Source organism: Erinaceus europaeus, chromosome 12, assembly GCF_950295315.1.
Source record: "Erinaceus europaeus chromosome 12, mEriEur2.1, whole genome shotgun sequence".
In the NCBI taxonomy this organism is placed as follows: Eukaryota; Metazoa; Chordata; class Mammalia; order Eulipotyphla; family Erinaceidae; genus Erinaceus; species Erinaceus europaeus.
In genome coordinates, this window is record NC_080173.1 from 99,809,028 (window position 1) to 99,829,926 (window position 20,899).

Genomic DNA, 20,899 nt, shown 5'->3' on the forward strand with positions numbered 1-20,899 from the left:
GGATGTAGCTAGAGCAATGGTCAGATGGAAACTGAAAAAGCCTCATTATTTTATTGGTGGTTGATGGTTTAGAGCACAGTTGTTGACACAGGGACAATCTCTCATCTCCTGTGGGAGCTCTCTGCAGAACACACTCGCCACAAGCCAGGTCTGTACATCATGCACCAGGAGCCCAAGCACGCTCGCCTCTGTCTCTCTCTGTCTCTCTCTCTCTCTCTCACCAGAGCACTACTCAGCTCTGTCTTATGGTGATGTGGGGGGGGGGGTGGGAATTGAACCAGGGACTTTGGAGCCTCAGACTTGAGAGTCTCTTTGCATAACCATTATGCTACCTACCCCCCCCACCTTGCCCACTCCAAGCTTCTCTTTAGCCCTTCCCACCCCGCCTGCCCCAGAATCTTTTGCCTTGGTGCAATACCACAAGACAAGCCGTGGTTTGCTGTGTGAGCTCCCTCCGTGTCCCTGTGTCTGAGATTCCACCTGTAAGTGTGATCAAGAAGAAAGGTTTTCAGTTCATCAAATGTCTACTTTTACTTAATTTTTTATTATTATTTGCCTCTAGGATTATTGCTGGGGCTGGGTGCTGGCACTGTGAATGCACCACTTCTGGTGGCCTTATTTATTTATTTTTATTATTATTCGATAGGACATAGAGAAGTTGAAAGGGGAATTGGGTGGTAGCGCAGCAGGCTAAGTGAACGTGGAGCAAATCACAAGGACCGGCGTAAGGATCCTGGTTCCAGCCCCAGGCTCCCCACCTGCAGGGGAGTCGCTTTACAGGCGGTGAAGCAGGTCTGCAGTTGTCTTTCTCTACTGCTCTCTGTCTTCCCCTCCTCTCTCCATTTCTTTCTGTCCTAACCAACAACATCAGTGACAACAATAACAATAATGACAACAACAAGGGCAACAAAATGGGAAAAATAGTCTCCAGGAGCAGAGCTCTGGAGCCTAACAATACTGATTGTGTGCTGGACACCAAAGCAAATATTTTGATTTTTCATTTGAAAGTATAAATAATTGCACACACCTGTAAGCCTCGACGACATTTTCTGAAAAACACAACAAAACAACGGCCGTACGGTTTTCAGGAGAAAAGATGTCATATGGTCTTACAATCTCCTAAACCATCTTAATTGCACTAGACAGAAGCCTGCTGGATCATGATTCTTGAAATTTCTTGTTTGGGTTGAGGTCAGTGAAGGCAAACCACACAGATACAAAATATTTTATTTATTTGTTTATTGAATAGAGGCAGAAATAGACAGGGAAGGGGGAGACAGGAAGAGAGACAAGCTTGCTTTACCACTTGTGAAGCTCTTCCTCCACAGGTGGGGGCCAGAGGCTTGAACCTGGGTCCTTGCACATTATTCTCTCCCTAGATCAAACCGAAGGCATATCACGGAATGCAAGGCTCTAGCGGGGGGTTGGTCTACCCCTTGACTGCCAGGCCACCCCTCCCTCCAGGCGGTTGGCAGTTGCCACTCTTGGGACTGTCCGTCTGCTCTGCTCGCTTGCTCAGCTAAAACAGAACTTTCCCTTTGGGGTATTTGGTTGAATTCTTTCCTCCACACACCAAGGACCCATTCTCCAGGGATTACCACCCATGGTGGGGGGTCCTCATAATAGAAACTAAAGGAGGGATGTTTGAATCACTTGCCAGCTAGACTTGTGTGTGTGTGTGAGCCCTGCCCCACTAGGGAGAGAGAGAGGCAGGCTGGAGTATGGATTGACCTTTTAATGCCCATGTTCAGCAGGGAAGCAATTACAGAAGCCAGACCTTCCACCTTCTGCATCCCACAATGACCCTGGGTCCATACTCCCAGAGGGATAAAGAATAGGAAAGCTGTCAGGGGAGGGGAAGGGATACGGAGTTCTGGTGGTGGGGATTGTGTGGAGTTGTACCCCTCTTATCCTATAGTTTTGTCAATCTTTGCTTTTTATAAGTACATTAAAATTAAAAAAAGATTAGTTAGAAAAAAAATGAGGGCAGAGAGTAGATGCATAATGGTTATACAAACACTCTCATGCCTGATGCTCCAAAGTCCCAGGTTCAATCCCCCTGCACCACCATAAACCAGAGCTGAACAGTGCCTTTTTCTTTTTAGGAAATAGTAGCCACCCCTCCCCAAAGGGGGAGATTCTTGGAAAGGAGTCAAGGAAGGGGTGAAAAAAAAGAGACAACCCAGATTTTTTTTTAAAAATTGCATTACAGTGTACTAAAAACTTGACAAGTGGTAGTTTCTTGCAATTTTGAATATGAAACATTTTGTACTTCTTACATCAAAATCGGTTGGTCAATTTCTCACATTGAACGAATCTTTCAGCCATATATAATATTGTGAAATGATTGGAAAATATTGGCTCACTTAATAATGCAGATTTCTCCAGACTTTGACGTGCTTCATTATACAATATCAGAACGTCACATCCATTCCTGTTACTGCTGCTGGAGTCAGGAAATCATTTATTCATTAGAGAGTTGTGGAGCCTGGGGTAGAAGAAATACAAATTCCCCAGACTCCAAATTTTCTCTTGAAAACTAGAATTTAAAAAAAAAATTTTAATTTATTTTCCTTTTTCTTGCCCTTGTTTTTTATTGTTGTTGTAGTTATTATTGTTGTCATCATTGTTGGATAGGACGGAGAGAAATGGAGAGAGGAGGGGAAGACAGAGAGGGGAGAGAAAGACAGACACCTGCAGACCTCCTTCACCGCCTGTGAAGTGACTCCTGTGCACATGGGGAGCCGGGGGCTCGAACCGGGATCCATAAGCTGGTTTTTGCACTTCATGCCTTGTGTGCTTAACCCACTGCGCTACCGCCCGACTCCTGAAAACTAGAATTTTATCACTGGCCACAATTACCCTCAGTTGTCTTTCTTAGAAACTGACAACTCTAGTGCTCACTTGGGTAGAACATATACTAGACCGACCAATTGATCTCATTGGAGCGAGAGAATCTCAGCATGGCTTCTGCAAGAGGGTGACACGCAGATTCGTGAAGCGTTCTATATTTTAAAAACATGTTTGTACACCTGTGTTCATAGCGGCACAATGTGTAATAGCCAAAACCTGGAAGCCACCCAGGTGTCCAACAGCAGATGAGCGTCTGAGCAAGATGTGGCCTAGGTACACCGCGGAATACTACTCGGCTAGTAAAAAGGGTGACTTCACCTTCTTCACCTCCTCTTGGATGGAGCTTGAAGGAATCGTGTCAAGTGCAGTAAGTCAGATAGAGAAGGATGCCTATGGAAAGAGGTCACTTATGCCGAAGTTGAGAAGGAAGATCAGAGAGAAAGCGCTGAGCAGGACGGGGACTGGAGCGGGTGCGCTTAGCCGGGTGCACAGGGAGGCAGCCCCGCTCGGGCGCTGGGGCGACGCCCCCTGGCGGGGAAGGGCGGCGTTGCAAGCCGTCCGCCTCCGCGGTTTCCCGCCCACAGCAGCGGGGCGGGGGTCGCCGCCAGCGGGCGCTGTGCGAGGCCGCCAGCACAGGCCGAGCCCATGGCGTCCCCGGGCCCCCGCCGCCCCCTGGGCCTCCTGCTCCGGCTGCTGCTCCCGCTGCTGCTCCTGGCGTCCCGGCTGCGCGTCGCGGGTGGGCAGGACCCGGCCACGGGACCCTCGGCCCCTGCCAGCCCCTCGGGGGGCCGCGTGGGGGGCCCTGCTGCAGGAACCCCCGGGCCCTCCGCGGCGCACGTGACTGCGGCACCCCGCGGTTTGCTGGGGCTCCCCCCCGGAGACCCCCGGCCCCACAGGACCCTGGCACCCGCACGGCAGCTGACGGGCGCCGGCACCCCAGCACCCAGCACCACGGGCGCCGGAGCACCCATTGCGACGGGGACTGGAGCACCCATTGCGACGGGGACTGGAGCACCCAGCGCGACGGGGACTGGAGCACCCAGCACGACGGGGACTGGAGCACCCAGCGCGACGGGGACTGGAGCACCCAGCGCGACCCCACTGAGTCCAGGTGCTGTCTGGGTCTGGGCCTGGGTCTGTCTGGGTCAGTCTGGGCCTGGGCCTGGGCCTGGGCCTGGGTCTGGGTCTGTCTGGGTCCGTCTGGGTCTGGGCCTGGGTCTGTCTGGGTCCGTCTGGGTCCGTCTGGGTCAGTCTGGGTCTGGGCCTGGGTCTGTCTGGGTCTGTCTGGGACTGTCTGGGTCAGTCTGGGTCCGTCTGGGTCTGGGCCTGGGTCAGTCTGGGTCCGTCTGGGTCTGTCTGGGTCCGTCTGGGTCTGTCTGGGTCTGTCTGGGTCAGTCTGGGTCTGTCTGGGTCTGGGCCTGGGTCAGTCTGGGTCCGTCTGGGTCCGTCTGGGTCTGGGTCTGAGTCTGTCTGGGTCAGTCTGGGTCTGTTTGGGTCTGGGTCTGAGTCTGTCTGGGTCAGTCTGGGTCCGTCTGGGTCTGGATCTGAGTCTGTCTGGGTCAGTCTGGGTCTGTTTGGGTCTGGGTCTGGGTCAGTCTGGGTCCGTCTGGGTCCGTCTGGGTCCGTCTGGGTCCGTCTGGGTCTGTCTGGGTCTGTCTGGGTCAGTTTGGGTCTGTCTGGGTCTGTCTGGGTCCGTCTGGGTCCGTCTGGGTCCGTCTGGGTCAGTCTGGGTCCGTCTGGGTCTGTCTGGGTCCATCTGGGTCTGTCTGGGTCTGTCTGGGTCAGTCTGGGTCTGTCTGGGTCTGGGTCTGGGTCTGTCTGGGTCCGTCTGGGTCTGGGCCTGAGTCTGTCTGGGTCAGTCTGGGTCTGTCTGGGTCTGGGCCTGGGTCAGTCTGGGTCCGTCTGGGTCTGTCTGGGTCTGGGCTTGGGTCTGTCTGGGTCAGTCTGGGTCTGTTTGGGTCTGGGTCTGGGTCTGTCTGGGTCCGTCTGGGTCCGTCTGGGTCCGTCTGGGTCTGTCTGGGTCTGTCTGGGTCAGTTTGGGTCTGTCTGGGTCTGTCTGGGTCTGTCTGGGTCCGTCTGGGTCAGTCTGGGTCTGGGCCTGGGTCCGTCTGGGTCCGTCTGGATCCGTCTGGGTCCGTCTGGGTCTGTCTGGGTCTGTCTGGGTCCGTCTGGGTCTGTCTGGGTCCGTCTGGGTCTGTCTGGGTCCGTCTGGGTCTGGGCCTGGGTCTGTCTGGGTCCGTCTGGGTCAGTCTGGGTCTGTCTGGGTCTGGGCCTGGGTCTGTCTGGGTCTGTCTGGGACTGTCTGGGTCAGTCTGGGTCTGTCTGGGTCTGGGCCTGGGTCAGTCTGGGTCCGTCTGGGTCCGTCTGGGTCCGTCTGGGTCTGGGCCTGGGTCTGTCTGGGTCTGTCTGGGTCTGGGTCAGTCTGGGTCTATCTGGGTCTGGGCCTGGGTCTGTCTGGGTCAGTCTGGGTCTGTCTAGGTCTGTCTGGGTCTGTCTGGGTCTGGGCCTGGGTCAGTCTGGGCCTGGGTCTGGGCCTGGGTCTGGGTCTGGGTCCGTCTGGGTCCGTCTGGGTCAGTCTGGGTCTGTCTGGGTCTGTCTGGGTCCGTCTGGGTCCGTCTGGGTCCGTCTGGATCCGTCTGGGTCCGTCTGGGTCCGTCTGGATCCGTCTGGGTCCGTCTGGGTCCGTCTGGGTCTGTCTGGGTCTGGGTCTATCTTGGTCTTTCTGGGTCTGTCTGGGTCTGGGTCAGTCTGGGTCTGTCTGGGTCTGGGCCTGGGTCTGTCTGGGTCAGTCTGGTTCAGTCTGGGTCTGTCTGGGTCTTTCTGGGTCAGTCTGGGTCAGTCTGGGTCTGTCTGGGTCTGTCTGGGTCTGTCTGGGTCCGTCTGGGTCTGTCTGGGTCTGTCTGGGTCTGAGTCTGTCTGGGCCTGTCTGGGTCTGTCTGGGTCTGGGTCTGAGTCTGTCTGGGTCTGTCTGGGTCTGGGTCTGAGTCTGTCTGGGTCTGTCTGGGCCTGTCTGGGTCTGTCTGGGTCTGTCTGGGTCTGTCTGGGTCTGGGTCTGTCTGGGTCTGTCTGGGTCTGTCTGGGTCTGGGTCTGAGTCTGTCTGGGTCTGTCTGGGTCTGGGTCTGAGTCTGTCTGGGTCTGTCTGGGTCTGTCTGGGTCTGGGTCTGAGTCTGTCTGGGTCTGTCTGGGTCTGTGTTGGTCTGTCTGGGTCTGGGTCTGGGTCAGCCACTGAGAAGAGGTGAGGTCTGAGGGGCACCAGCCTGCCCCCGGGAGGGCACACCTGTTCCCCTGGTGGGCAGGGGGTCTGGGTGTGCCCAGCCCTGACATGGGCACTGGAGAGGTCATGGCCAGTGTCCAGGAGTGGAGGGGGACACGCGGTTGTTTGCCGGTCTGAAGGGACATGGCATCTCTTTCTTTTATTATTATTTCTTTTATTTACTGAATAGAGATAGTCAGAAATCAAGAGGGTAGGGGGAGATAGAGAGACAGAGAGACACCTGCAGCCCTGCTTCACCACTGGCAAAGCTTCCCCCCTACAGGTGGGGACCTGGGGATCGAACCCGGGTCCTTGCACACTGTAACCTGTGCGTTCAACCAGGTGCGTGGCCACCCGGCCCCTGGACATTGCCTTTCCCAGAGGGTCCTTGAGCCACCCCATGGCTGTCTGGCTCTGACAGTGGTGGGTGTCTGAGCCGCTGGCTTCATCTTCAGCCCCTTCCCTTCACTGACCAGCTCCGGCATGTGGCCACCGGTTCATGAGGATAGTGGGTGGCCTCCCGGCCCCGGAGAGGAAGTGGCCCTGGCAGGTGAGCCTGCAGGTCAACGACAAGCATCTCTGTGGAGGCTCGCTTATTGGCAAGCAGTGGGTGATGACTGCGGCCCACTGCATAATGGGGTGAGTGTCTTGTGATGCCTTGTCCCCCTTCCTGGGTGGGCTCTCTCTGTCTCCCTCTCTCTCTCTCTTTTTTTGCCTCCAGGGTTATTACTGCACCACGAATCCACTGCTCCTAGAGGCCATTTTTTCCCCCTTTTGTTGCCCTTGTTGTTTTATCATTGTTGTGGTTATTATTATTGTTGTTGCTGCTGCTGTCATTGGATAGGACAGAGAGAAATGGAGAGAGGAGGGGGAGAGACAGACACCTAACAGAACCTTTTTCTTTTCTTTTTAATATTTTTCCCTTTTGTTGCCCTTGTTGTCTTTTTATTGTAGTTATTATTGTTGTTGTTACTAATGTTGTCGTTGTTGGATAGGACAGAGAGAAATGGAGAGAGGAGGGGAAGACAAGAGGGGAGAGAAAGACAGACACCTGCAGACCTGCTTCACTGCCTGTGAAGTGACTCGCCTGCAGGTGGGAAGCCAGGGGCTCGAACCGGGATCCTTCTGCCGGTCCCTGCGCTTCATGCCACCTGCGCTTAACCCGCTGTGCTACTGCCCAACTCCCTTTTTTTTTTTTTTAATAAATTTCTTTATTGGGGAATTAATGTTTTACATTCGACAGTAAATACAATAGTTTGTACATGCATAACATTGCCCAGTTTCCCATTTAACAATACAACCCCCACTAGGTCCTCTGTCGTCCTTCTTGGACCTGTATTCTCCCCCCCCCCCCCCCAGAGTCTTTTACTCTGCTGCAATACGCCAATTCCAGTTCAGGTTCTCCTTGTGTTTTCTCTTCTGATTCTTTCTTTCTTTTTTATGTTATTTATTTAGTTATTACTGGATAGAGACAGAGAGAAGTTGAGAAGGGAAGGGGGAGATAGAGAGGGATAGAGACAGAGAGACACCTGCAGCCCTGCTTCACCACTCATGAAGCTTCCCCCGGGCTCAAACCCAGGTCCTTGTGCATTGTAACCATGCGCTCAACCAGGTGCGCCACCACCTGGCCGCCAGGGTTTCTGTTTCTCAGCTGAGAGAGAGGTGGCGCAGTCTCTGTCCTTCAGGTAGGTGAGACTAGGACGACCCGCAGCCCAGACAGACAGACAGGCCGCACAGTCAGTTGCAAAGCCTGTGCAGACTGACCTTCAAGCTGAGTGAGGGGCCGCCCGGGAGGGGTGTCTGCTAGCGATGAGCATCAGACCCGCTTCCCAAGCTTGTCCCCGAACTCCAGAGCTTCTGGCTCAGCAGATCAGGAGCAGGGCCCGAGGACCGGCGTGGCTGGCAACTTCCCAGCGGCTACTGAGGCCGCTCACCTGGGGACCAGACTTTGGGGGCCCCTGGACGGTTCCCAGGATCTGGGGCGAAGGGACGCGGCTTGGCGGGAGGGCGGTGGCCGGCGACCCGTGTGGGTGTCGGACCTAGGGCGGGCGGGGTCTCTCCACAGCCACCTGGAATACACCTCGAAGGTGGGCGACATCAAAGTGCAGCACACGTCCAGGATGGCGGTGACGGTCCCCATCCGGGACATCGTGATTCACAAAGATTACGACGCCTTCTCGTTCCTTTCGACACGACATCGCCCTCGCCCTGCTCGACTTCCCCGTGAACTACTCCAGGCACATCCAGCCCGTGTGCCTTCCTGAGAAGTCTTTCATGGTGCAGAACGACAAGGAGTGCTGGGTGACTGGATGGGGGCGGCTGGAGGAGAAAGGTGAGGCTGGGGTGGGTCAAGGCCCTGTTCCTGCCCGCGGTGTGTGTGTATGTGTGGGAGCTTCACAGGTGGCGGAGCCCGGCTGCAGGTCTCTCTCTGTCTTTCTCCCTCTCTTACCCTCTTGATTTTTGGCTGTCTCTATCCAGTAAATAAAGATATTTAAAAAAATAATAAATCAAGGGGGAGTCGGACGGTAGAGCAGCAGGTTAAGTGCAGGTGGCGCAAAGCACAAGGACAGGTGTAAGGATCCCAGTTCGATCCCCCGGCTCCCCACCTGCAGGGGAGTCGCTTCACAGGCGGTGAAGCAGGTCTGCAGGTGTCTGCCTTTCTCTCCCCCTCTCTGTCTTCCCCTCCTCTCTCCATTTCTCTCTGTCCTGTCCAACAACGATGATATGTTGATGTAATAACTACAACAATAAAACAATAAGGACAACAAAAGGGAATAAATAAATATTTTTTTAAATTAAAAAAGCAAACTAAGGAAATGGAGAGCACAGCCCAGGCTCCTATTGCATTGGGGTTGGCCTCCAAACTAAAGGGGGACACAGACAGGACTTGTCACAAGTGGGAAAAGGAGGTGGGTGGGAAAGATGCTTCTAGGGGATGATGTGAGGCTACACACTTCTGTTAGTATGTTAGGACCTGGGGTCTTGAATGACTAGGAAGTGGGGTCTCTCTGTCTGTCTCCCTTTGTGTGTTCTGTCTCTCTACCACAGCACTGCTCATCTCAGGCTTCTATTGGTGCAGAGGGTTGAACCCGGGCTCTGGAGCCTCAGGCGTGGCGGTCTGTCCGCAGCCTCAGGCGCAGCTGTCTGTCCACATAACCATCATGCTGTCTCCTCGGCCCAAGATGGGGTATATTTCCAGGGTGGGTTTCAGCCCAAGAGCTATCACTCTCCCCGCTAGCCTGGGCTGCCCCAAACTGTGAGTGAGCTCCAAGAGAGAGGGCACCTCTCAGTGCGGCCTGAGGACTTCCTGTCCCTGGGGGAAGCTGCCTGGAGCCCATGGGGCACTAGCCGTCCAAGAGTGATCTCGCGCTAAACTGAACTCACTTCCTGGTGGACGGGGCACCTGTCGCTCTCACTAAACCAGTCAGAGTGGCAGGTACCGGCCTTGGGTTTCTCAGGCTGCTAAGGCCTCCTGTCCTCATCTGGTCTTTCCCACGTGTCCTGCTCGTGATTCAACCTTGTCTTCCCCTGGTCGGCTTTGCCTCACGTCCTCTCGTGTTAAATGAGGGACGAGGGATAAACCCTAAGAGGGCATCTTGCTGGTCCCTGTTCAGGCGCCAGATGCCGGGCTAGCTTCGAGGGCGGGAGACAGACGACCAGGGACTCATGGCTGAACTGGGAATGCAGTCCAATCTTTATTGATGAGCGGGGATGCAGTGCAATCTGTCTAATCTCTCTTCGTTAGAAAATCCTGTCCTTTATGTCTCCTGAGGTGGAAGTGTCAGGTTGGAAGAGGAAGCACGTAGGATAGGGGGTGGGGAGAAGGATAAAAGTGTGCTAGGAAGTATCAAGCTTGCGTCTAACCAGTGGGGACTAAACCAGTGCCCTGTAGGCAGGGCGGGTCTCAGGTAAAGCAGTGATTATGTAAATAGACCACAGTGTTAAGCAATGCAAAACAGAAGGGGTCTTAGAAGCAGAATTAGAAGTAGACCAACAGCGTGTCTCTCTCTCTCTCTCTCTCTTTCTTGGGACCCGGAGAGGATGTGGGGCGTCAGCCTTGTCTGACGCAACAGACACGCTCACCTCTGAGTCCCCCCACAGATAAGGAGGAGGCAGCCCCCGTGAACCTCCGGGAGGCCCCTCTGAGCATCGCTCGCCACGAGAAGTGCAGCGAGCTGCTCAAGAGCCGGCTGAAGACGCGACGCACTCTGGTCCAGAAAGGGACCGTCTGTGCCTACAGTTCCATGGGGAAGGACGCCTGCCAGGTCAGCCCACCCACCGCGGCTGCTCTCCAGTCGGTCTCTGCAAAGGTTCCTCCTCCGCAGGCATCGGGGCCTCTCCCATTCAGCCTCTATTCCAGTTAGCAGGGGCAGGGGACAACCTCCAGGGCTCTGCCGGGAGGTGATGGTGAGGGGAGGTCCAGGGGGGCAGTGCCATGGCATGAGGCAACCTTCTGACAGCCTTCTTTGTGATGGGTGACATCCTAGGGCAAGGACTTAAATGCTCTGGCGTTCTAAACTTAAATATTGATTTCCACTGGGTTATCTCTGGGACTATGAGTGCCCGGATCCGCTATTCCCTGTGGGAATTTCTTCTTTCCTTGTTTTGTTTTTTGAATCGAGGTGAGAAATAGGAAAGAGAGAGAGGAAAAGAGCCCCCAAAGCACTGCTGCCCTGCTCTTGAAGCTTCCCCTTGCAGCCGGGCACAGGGGACTTGAACCCATGCCCTACTGCATGGTGACAGGTGTGCCCCCACTGCGGGAGCCGCCACCCACCCAGCCTGTGGGGTAAGAATTTTATTCATTATTACCTCAGAGTAGGTATATATTCTTTGCTTGTATTGATTTTGTGAAAATCATTATTTTCTTGTCTCCTTTTGATAGTGAAGAGGGATATTGAGATAAAAGAAGGGAATAGAGAGGGAGGGAGAGAGAGAGAGAGAGAGAGAGAGAGAGAGACAGAGACACTTGTCGCTCCACTGCTCCTCACTTGTGAACCTGATTTCCAGCGTCCTACAGGAGGGGCTGGGGGCTTGAACCCGGGTCCTTGCGCATGGTAATATGTGTGCTTTACCAGGTGCGCCACCACCTGGCCCCCTTGTGTTTGTTTTTTGATGATCACAGTGTTTGAACACACACACACACACACACACACACGCACACGCGCACGCACGCACGCGCGCACGCACACAGAGACACTTTATTAACTTTCAGGCCTCAGACTCACCAGAGCCATGGGCTGGTCAGTCTTCGGGGGAGTCTCAGTAGGGAGCCTTGTGGGCCAGATCTAGCTAGCGCTTTCCAGCACAGTCAGCATGGCCAGATGTTGGAGATGTTGGTCCACTTCTGCTCCTGTGCTTGCTTCTTTCTTTTGCTCCAGGGCGATTCTGGGGGACCCCTGGTCTGTGAATACAACCAAATATGGGTCCAAGTGGGAATTGTGAGCTGGGGCATTGGCTGTGGTCGCAAAGGTCTGCCTGGAGTCTACACAGAAGTCAGCATGTACAAAGACTGGATCATTGACCACATGAGCTACGTGTCCTTAGAGAACTCAGCCGCTCTCCTCCCGCCTCTGTGTCTGGCGCTGCCCCTGGGCACCCTGCTGAGCCTGTGACCACCGGGCCCCCTCCCCTGCTGTGCAGAGTCCCCACCAGGCCACTCCTCTCACCCCTGCCCTCTCCCCAACCCTCTCCTCACAGTCCTCAAACTCCCATTGGAACCCCTGACAGCCACACAGTGGAGACTGGAGGCCCCAGGGTCCCAGCCTGGGACTCGGATGCCCTGCCCTGCCCTGCCTTGCCCAGCCTGTCCACCCCTTAGCCGTGCTCTGCCTGCCAGGAAGGAGGAAGTGCCCCCCAGTGCCCCCTCCCCACCCTCCACACACATCTTGGGCACCAGGCCCGGCTGTGGTGTCTGGGCTCCAGCAGCAGGTCAGCTTGGGGGTGGTCAGAGGGCCAGGAGGCGTCTCCTGCCCCGGCTGGGGTGCGGGGCCCAGGGCCCCCATCTCTGCTGCAGCCGCGTGGGACCGGGCCGGTGTACGGGTGGGAGTCCCAGCCTCTCCATGCCAGTCCTCTTCCTCGGTGCCCTCGCGGCCTCCCCTGTGCTCACCCCGAGTTGTGCTGAGGCGGTTGTGGGGCTTTCAGATGCCGGCTGAATAAACGTTTTGGAGAACTGCTGTTTGTTGTGCATTTCTGCTGAAGGCTTTGTGGCTGCATGTAACATTCTGGGTGGAGAACTCATATGGTTTCCTTAGACGCTCTGCATGGGTCCATTAAAGTCCGGGAGAGCCAGAGGAGAAGCCCAAGTCCCTCGATGCACGTGTCAGGGTGGCTTATCCAGTACCACGGGTGTCCCTTACTCCTGCCTCCACCGCCCGTCCCTTACTCCTTGGCTTTGTAAGGTCAAGGAGCTGGAGCTCTGCATCGCCCACCCCCCAGGCATGGGCCAAAGCAGAACTCCAGAGAGCGGAGGTGTGGGTGAGTGGGCAGTGGACACTGCCAGCCCCAGGGCACCTGCAGCTCCCAGGCCCGATGGAGTTCCAGGAGTGGGAACCACACCGAAACAGCGAGAGTGACAGGGCCCGCAGCTACAAAAGGCCCACACTTTGGGGAGGCCTTGGTTCCAGATGCGGTGCCCTTCCGCTATTTAGAATGGGGGGCCGGGTGGTGGCGCACCTGGCTGAGAGTGCACCTGGCTGAGAGCGCACCTGGCTGAGAGCGCACATTGCAGCACACGAGGAACAGGTTCGAGGCCCCCGGTCCCCACCTGTAGGGGGAAAGCTTCGCGAGTGGTGAAGCAGGGCTGCAAGCGTCTCTGTCTCTCTGTCTCTCTCCCTCTCTATCCCCCTTCCCTCTCTGGCTGTGTCTATCCAATAAATAATTTTAAAAGAGTGTATTACCTTGGAGGCAATAGGAATTTAGTTCAAGCAGCTTAGTTCCTGAACCTCACTCAGCCTTTTGCTAACAGAAGAGAGGCCAGTCCCTTTGATTGAAGGATACCTACTGATTAAAAAGAAGAAGGAAGTATCCATTTTTATTCTTTTCTGTAAATCCTGTGATAAGATGTGGGTCACGGGTGACAGGGAAGGTGATATTCAGGGTGGTTCTCGGTCAGGGAAGTGGTGGCCGGGCAGAACTTTTTTTTTTTTTTTTTTTTTTGTGCTACCAGGGTTATTGCTGGGGCTCAGTGCCTACACTTCAAATCCACTGCTCCTAGAGGCCATTTTTTTCCTTTTGTTGCCCTTGTTGTTTGTTGTTGTTGTTATTATTGTTGTCATTGCTGTCATTGTTGTTGGACAGGACAGAGAGAAAGCAAGAGAGGACTGGAAGATGGGGAGAGAGAAAGACAGACACCTACAGACCTGCTTCACTGCTTATGAAGCAAAACCCCCCTGCAGGTGGGGAGCTGGGGGCTCGAACTGGGATCCTTGAGCCGGTCCTTGTGCTTCATACCGTGTGCACTTAACCTGCTGCGCTACTGCCAGGCCCCTGAACTCCTTCTTAAATAGGTGACAGAGGGGAGTCAGGTGGTGAAGGGAGTCGCTTCACAGGTGGTGAAGCAGGTCTGCAGGTGTCTGTCTTTCTCTCCTCCTCTCTCTCTTCCCCTCCTCTCTCCATTTCTCTGTCCTATCCAACAACAAAGACATCAACAACAACAACAATAATAACTACAACAATAAAACTACAAGGGCAACAAAAGGGAAAATAAATAAGTATTTAAAAAAGATAGGTGACAGAGGAGGACAGGGCCTGGGCCAGGTAAGAAGTCCTACTTCTAAATAAAAAAGGGCCGTTCAGCAACAAAACAGTCCTTGGGGGTTTCTGTCTGTAAGGGACAAGTGGTCTAAAGCAGTGAGCATTCCTAGTAGCCAGGCTGTGGACTTGAAATACGACTTCCCATCAAAATCGCAGCTTGAAATAATTCCAGTTTGGAGCAAGAAGTGGATAAAATGGGCTTCGGGAACCGGATCCAAGGAAGCGATGGAGACTGCCAGCACTGCGTCGAAACAACCCCCGAGTCAGTTTGAAGAGGCGCCCTGTCAGCCTGCGTGCCCCCTCTCAACCCCACTGGCAGAGACCCCCATCTGAGGCCCTGCTTCTGGGAGGGTGCGGACTCCAGCTGCACCCGCTGCAGGGATGCTGCAGGGACGAGTGGCTCGGCCCAGCCCAGCCCAGCCCAGCCCAGCCCAGCCCAGCCCGCAAGGACTCCCCGGGATGCAGGGCTGTCTAGGCCCAGCTCCCTGGCTCGTGTGGGGGAACTGGTCGCTCAGGCTGCTGCAGGGTCAGCAGAGGCTCCGTCACAGCTCAGCGTCTCCTGCTCCCACTTGCCGCCTCACGCCTCCAAAGAGCATGCGGCCCATTGGGTCTTTTGACTGAGGAGGGACAGCTTGAGTTTTGCTAAGGTTCCTGTTCTCTGCTGCAAAGCATCAAACTACTACACAGCACAGAGATCCAAACCAGTTTTTAGAGTTGTTATTTTCAACCAAATAGCCACGAGCACTGAATTAGCAAATACTGAGCAATTACTTGGCGGGGGCGCGGGGGGGGGTGGGGTGGGGTGGGGTATTTCTGGTGAACTTCTGATCGTGGCATTTCGTCAGAGCGATGCACAAACTTGTTTTGTGCTAAATTCACTTTACTCCTCACATTCTACTCGACATACTGAACTCGTGTTCAATACTCTATACTCTGGGTAGCCAACTGTTACGTGAGGGTGGCCACTGGGACACCCTTCCCTCCCTGATTGAATAGAGCCTTTCAGTCATAAGAATAATTCGTGTGCGGTCAGAAGATCGCTCAGCTAAGGGCCAGGGGGATAGCTCAGTGTGCTAGAGCAGAGCACGGGATTTGCATTCCTGACTCTGTTCACGAAATCTCCATGGGAAGATGTACTAGATATTGTGGCCATGTTTTCTTTCCACACCTCCCTCCCTCCCTCCCTCCCTCCCTCCCTCCCTTCCTTCCTTCTTCTTCCTCTCTCCCCCTCCCTCTCTCTCCCCTCCCTCTCTCTCCTCCCTCCCTCTCTTCCCCCCTTGTCTCTCCCCCTTGGCTGGTGTCTTTTACACCACCATCTTGGTAACATTGCCCATCCCATCCCATTACTGCGACTTATAGTCAGCCTTGGAATTGGTCACAATAACCAGGAGCAACCGATGACTGACCAAAGAAGTTATGGGACATATACTCGATGGAATATTACTCTGCAGTTAAAAAGATGACATTAAACCCTTCAGGACAAAACAGGTAGAACTGGAGGTGATCATGCCTAGTGAAGTAAGTAAGGAGGTGAAAGGCTTCTATTGGCTGTTTCCATTTGCACATAAAATATAATAACTGAAACACATGGATTTGCAAAAAAAAAAAAAAAAGCCAATCTCTTGAAGACTTTGAGAATTGTGCTGGTTATGGGGAAGAGGCCCAGAGCTTTGGTGGGAGTACAGTGAGGGCGCATATTCATAAATTCTTATAATCTTGTAAACTATCACTAGATAACAACAAAGTATTGAACTTGGATAATATGAGTCTTTCTTCTTTGTTCACCTTAAGGTTTTTTTTTTTTTTTTGAGATTTAATAACTTTGCTTTTGCCTATAAATTTTAGACTAGCAAAAACTTGCCAGAATTTTGATTAGGATTATATTAAGTCAGTAGTTCAAACTGGGAAGGACTGATATCTTTACAACGTTTGTTTAAGTTAGAGAGATGGGAGTCGGGCTGTAGTGCAGCGGGTTAAGCGCAGGTGGCGCAAAGCACAAGGACCAGCATAAGGATCCCGGTTCGAACCCCGGCTCCCCACCTGCAGGGGAGTCGCTTCACAGGCAGTGAAGCAGGTCTGCAGGTGTCTATCTTTCTCTCCTCCTCTCTGTCTTCCCCTCCTCTCTCCATTTCTCTCTGTCCTATCCAACAACGACGACAACAACAATAATAACTACAAACAATAAAACAACAAGGGCAACAAAAGGGAATAAATAAATAAATAAATAAAATAAAATATTAAAAAAAATTAAGTTAGAGAGATACAGAGAGAAAGAGGGAGGCTAAGCTCAGAGCTGGCTTATGGTACTAGGAACTAAAACAGGGGCTTCAGAGCTTCAGGTATGAAAGTCTTTTTAAAAAAAATTTCCTTTGTGGTAAATAATAGGTCACAAGATTGTGAGACTGCAGTGTCTAGTTGCACAGCACACCCACCACCAATGCTGTGCGTGTTCTCATCCTCCCATCTCCCAAAGAGAAGCACCATCGTCCTCACAGATCTTTGGAGCAGTCTGAGAAGCACCATCGTCCTCACAGATCTTTGGAGCAGTCTGCTTGCTTCTGTGTCTTTTGGCACGTGTTGCTTCGCCTTCTGTGTTTTTCAAGTCCGTGTGTCTCAGTTCTCTGGGTTTCACATATAAGTGAGACTATCTGGCAGCTGTCTTCCATCTTGTTACTGGTTTTGCTAAGCATAATCACCTCCAGTTTCATCCATTTTGTCCCAAAGGACACAATATTATCTTTTTGACTGCAGGGTAGTATTCCATGGAATATACAGTCCATCACTTCTTCAGCCAGTCATCTGTTGACGGGCATCTAGGCTGCTTCCACTCTTTGGCTGTTGTGAATAATGCAGCTGTGAACACAGGGGTGCATGTGTCTCTTCAAATTAGTGCTTGTGTGTCCACTAGATAAATGCCTCAGAGTGGGATTGCTGGGTCACTGAAAGACTTTTCCTATGACCTTATGTTGTCTCCCTAACCCAGAATATTTCTTGATTTCCCTCAATAGTTTTTGTAGTTTTTTTTTCTCTTTTTAAAAATCTATTTAGGAAATATTCTTATCTTTTTATTTTCCCTTCCTTCCTTCCTTCCTTCCTTCCTTCCTTCCTTCCGTTCTTTCCCTCCCTCCCCCCTTTCTTTCTTTCTTTCTTTCTTTCTTTCTTTCTTTCTTTCTTTCTTTCTTTTTTTCTACCAGAGCACTGCTCAGCTCTGGCTTATGGTGGTGCAGGGGATTGAACCTGGGACTTTGGAGCCTCAGGCATCAGAGTCTCTTTGCAGAACCACTGTGCTATGTACCCCACCCCCCCTTTATGTTCTATAATAGACTTGTTGACTCAGGAGACTTTATTATTATTTTTTTTGTTTGCTTGTTTTTTGTTGTGTGTTACCTCATCATCCTTTCACCTTTCTTTGCCTTCTAATAATGGTGGTTCGTCTCTTCTCTCACTGATTCCGTGTCAAAGAAGTGGCTTGGATCTTAATGATTGCTGTAGGGTTTCTTGTTTTCAATTTCACTGATCTTTGCTGTCATTTTTTTTTTCCATTTTCTTCTTTTTGTTGCTTTTTACAATCTGCTCTCATTTCTTTACTTTCCTAATGTGGGAGCTTAGATGGTATTTTCGATCTCTCTTATTTCCTTCTATGAATTTAAAGCAGAAACTTTAGCCTGAGCACAGTTCCAGCTGCGCAACTTGTGACATCTTATGTTTTCATTTAGCTCAGTATATTTAACTTGCCTTTTGTGTCTGATTCTTTCATCTTTGTTTTCTTTAAGAATGTTTAATTTTCAAGTTTTTGGAGTTCTTCCAATCTGTATTTTTTGATTTATTGCTGAACTCTCCTATGGTATGGGAACATGCTTTCTGTACTGTCTCTTCTTTGGTCTGCACATGTCCATAAGCAGACTGATTAATGTTTCTGTTCAGGGAATCACTTCTGCTGATGGGCGAGGGAGGAGTGCCAACGTTTCCGCCGTACTTGTGGGTGAGCCTGTCCCTTCATTCATCTCTGCCAGTGTCCGTGTCGTGTTTTGTAGCACTGTTGGACAGCACGTGGTGGCCCAGTCTCCTGGATCTTCTAGGATTGACCACCTAGGTGTTATGTGACACTCCTCTGATCGTTGACAGTGCTACTTGTTCTAATGTCCACACTGTCTGAGAGCCATATAGTTATTTCAACATTCTTTTGTTTAGTGTTTGCAGGAAATATTTAGTTTTTTTTTTTTAACGGGGGTGGGGGGTGATGATGGTTTACAGCAGGGCACAGCTTCTCATCTCCCCAGGAGAGGACTCTGCAGAGCACTGTCCCGTCAACTTAGATCCTTTCCCGACAGTGCACCAGGACCCAGCACCCCCTCTACTCCTTCCCACTCCTTACTCCCACCCCCACTCCCAGCGATCTTTGCTTTGGTGCAATATGCATAGCATATTTCTGCCCACTCCTTTGCTTTAAAAAAATCTTATTGTCTTTATTTATTTATTGGATAGAGACAGCCAGAAATCAAGAGGGAAGGGGGTGATGGAGGAGAGAGACAGAGAGACACCTGCAGCCCTGCTTCACCACTTGAGAGGCCTTCCCCTTGAAGGTGGGGACTGAGGGCTTGAACCTGGGTCCTTGTGCACTGTAACATGTGCGCTCAACCAGGTGCATCACTGCCTGGCGTCCAAATCCTTTGCTTTTAAATTATATTTATTTATTTTAATAGAGACAGAGAGGCAGGGGAGAGAGAGAGAGAGAGAGAGAGGGGAACCCCACACAAGGGGCAGGGTGAGGGTGCACCTGGTTGAACACACATGTTACAATGCGCAAGGACCCGGATTTGAGCCCCTAGTCCCCAACTGTGGGGGGGGACCCTTGCAAGTGGTGAAACAGGGCTGCAGGTGTCTCCCTCTCTATCACCCCCTTCTCTCTCTCAACTTCTGGCTATCTCTATCCAATAAATAAAGATGAACAAAATAAAGTAAAAGAAAGGCACCACAGCACTGAAGCTGCCTGCAGTGTAGTGGGGACTGGGTTCAGACCAGGACTGCACACATGCGGAGCAATGCACTTTCCCAGTGAGCGAGTCCGCCAGACCTCCGCCTCGCCTCTTTTAACCTGTCTAGATCTTTGCACTTAGATGACACTTTTCACAATTCTATAAAACGTTTTCCATTCCCTACTGAAAGAGTATCCCTTCCATACCTCTCCCCACACTTTCAGCATCCATAATAAAGTTTCTTGTCAAAATGCAGGTTTTTTTTTTTTCTTTTACATTTTGCTGAGTAGTTTAAGAGATTCATCAGGAAGAAACGTCAAGCACTTCATAGTTATTTCTGCAGTTTTCATTCTCTATAGTCAGTAAACTCCAGTGGAGACCACACTCTCGGGAAAGCCTCTCTGTCTGTCTTCTCACGTACACTCCAGCCGGCTGAGGACTCTGTGACAGGAAGCTCTTCTTCTTCTTCTAGCGTTTGCCCTTCTTCCATCGCCAGTCAACAGCGTCAGGTTGAGCCTGATGTCAAGTTTCGAGACCTCCTTTGAATCTGGAGAGGTGGCAGTCGTTGACTATGTGGGTCACAGTCTGTCTGGAGCCGCAGGGGCAGTTCGGGTCGTCTCTGGCTCCCCAGCGATGGAACATAGCGGCGCACCGGCCATGGCCTGTTCGATAGCGATTGAGGAGGGCCCAATCATAACGTGCTAGGTCCAAGCCGGGTTGACGCTTGCAGGGGTCTGTGATGAGGAATATCTGCTGGCACATCTTCATCTGGGGAGAGGCGAACCTCAGCAGCAGAGCTCTTCTGAGAGGTGTTTTATGAATGCCACTAGATCCTTTTTAAAACCTGGCTTATTTATTCCATTTTAGTGAGAGACAGACAGACAGACAGACAGACAGAGACATCAGAGTACTGGTCAGCTCTGACATATGGTGGCTATGGGGAACAAGCCTAGGTACATGGGTACAATTTCTCCTCTCCCTGTGATAGGTCCTCAGGCTTGAAAGTCTGATGCGCCACTGCCGTGATGTCTCCTTAAGGACTTATCACTGCATCTTCCCGACCATCTCTTATTCTCTGTGTGCACACATCTTTCTCTGCCGTATATCGCCTTTGTCTAGTGTGATCCAGTAAGTACTCTCCTGCTTTCTTTTGCTTAAGAAGTTTCTTTTCTATCCCTTTAACGCTGACGTGTCTCCTTTTTTAAATGTCTCTTCAGATGGTCTGTTTCTGGACCTCATCTCTCTCCCCATGTGAGGCTCTCATTTCGTCTAGGATGCTCCACCAGCTCAAACAGCAACTGTGGTGATTTTAGGGCTGGTTTGTCTGGCATTTTCTTTCTTTTTATTTTTTTGAGATTTTATTTATTTATTAATGAGAAAGATAGGCAGAGTGAGAGAAAGAACCAGACATCACTTTGGTACATGTGCTGCTGGGGACTGAACTCTGGACTTCATGCTTGAATATCCAATGCTTTATCCATTGCGCCATCTCCTGGATTACTTCTTTGTTCATTTTGTACATTTTTTTAAAAAAAATTATATTTATTTATTCCCTTTTGTTGCCCTTTTTATTGTTGTAGTTAATATTGTTGTTTTTATTGATATCATCATTGTTGGATAGGACAGAGAGAAATGGAGAGAGGAGGGGAAGACAGAGAGGGGGAGAGAAAGACAGACACCTGCAGATCTGCTTCACCGCCTGTGAAGCGACTCCCCTGCAGGTGGGGAGTCGGGGGCTCGAACTGGGATCCTTACCACGCCCCCCTTGCGCTTTGCGTCACATGCGTTGAACTCATTGCGCTACTGCCCAACTCCTACATTTATTATGTATCTTCCATAGACCTGATGAGATTTCTTTTTATTTCTTTTTCATTTTATTTTACTTTTTTTTTTTTCACCAGAACACTGGTAAACTCTGGTTTATGGTGGTGTGGTAATTAAGCCTGAGACTTTGGAGTCTCAGGCATAACAATCTGTTTGTGGGAGTCAGTCAGTAGCTGCGGGTTAAGCGCATGTGGCACAAAGCGCAAGGACTGGCATAAGGATCCCGGTTTAAGGCCCCGG

At 51.8% G+C, this 20,899-nt stretch overlaps 1 protein-coding gene across 1 annotated transcript; it reads left to right on the top strand.

Moving 5' to 3' along the window:
- The first annotated feature begins 3,498 nt into the window (after window positions 1-3,498).
- LOC103123333 (serine protease 44-like) lies at window positions 3,499-11,905 on the top strand. The gene is given in 7 exon segments (XM_007533979.2): window positions 3,499-3,690; window positions 3,750-3,987; window positions 6,584-6,746; window positions 8,173-8,284; window positions 8,286-8,439; window positions 10,209-10,372; window positions 11,486-11,905. Coding segments are annotated over 7 exon segments (1,257 nt in total). The 3' UTR covers window positions 11,720-11,905.
- The last annotated feature ends 8,994 nt before the right edge of the window (window positions 11,906-20,899 follow it).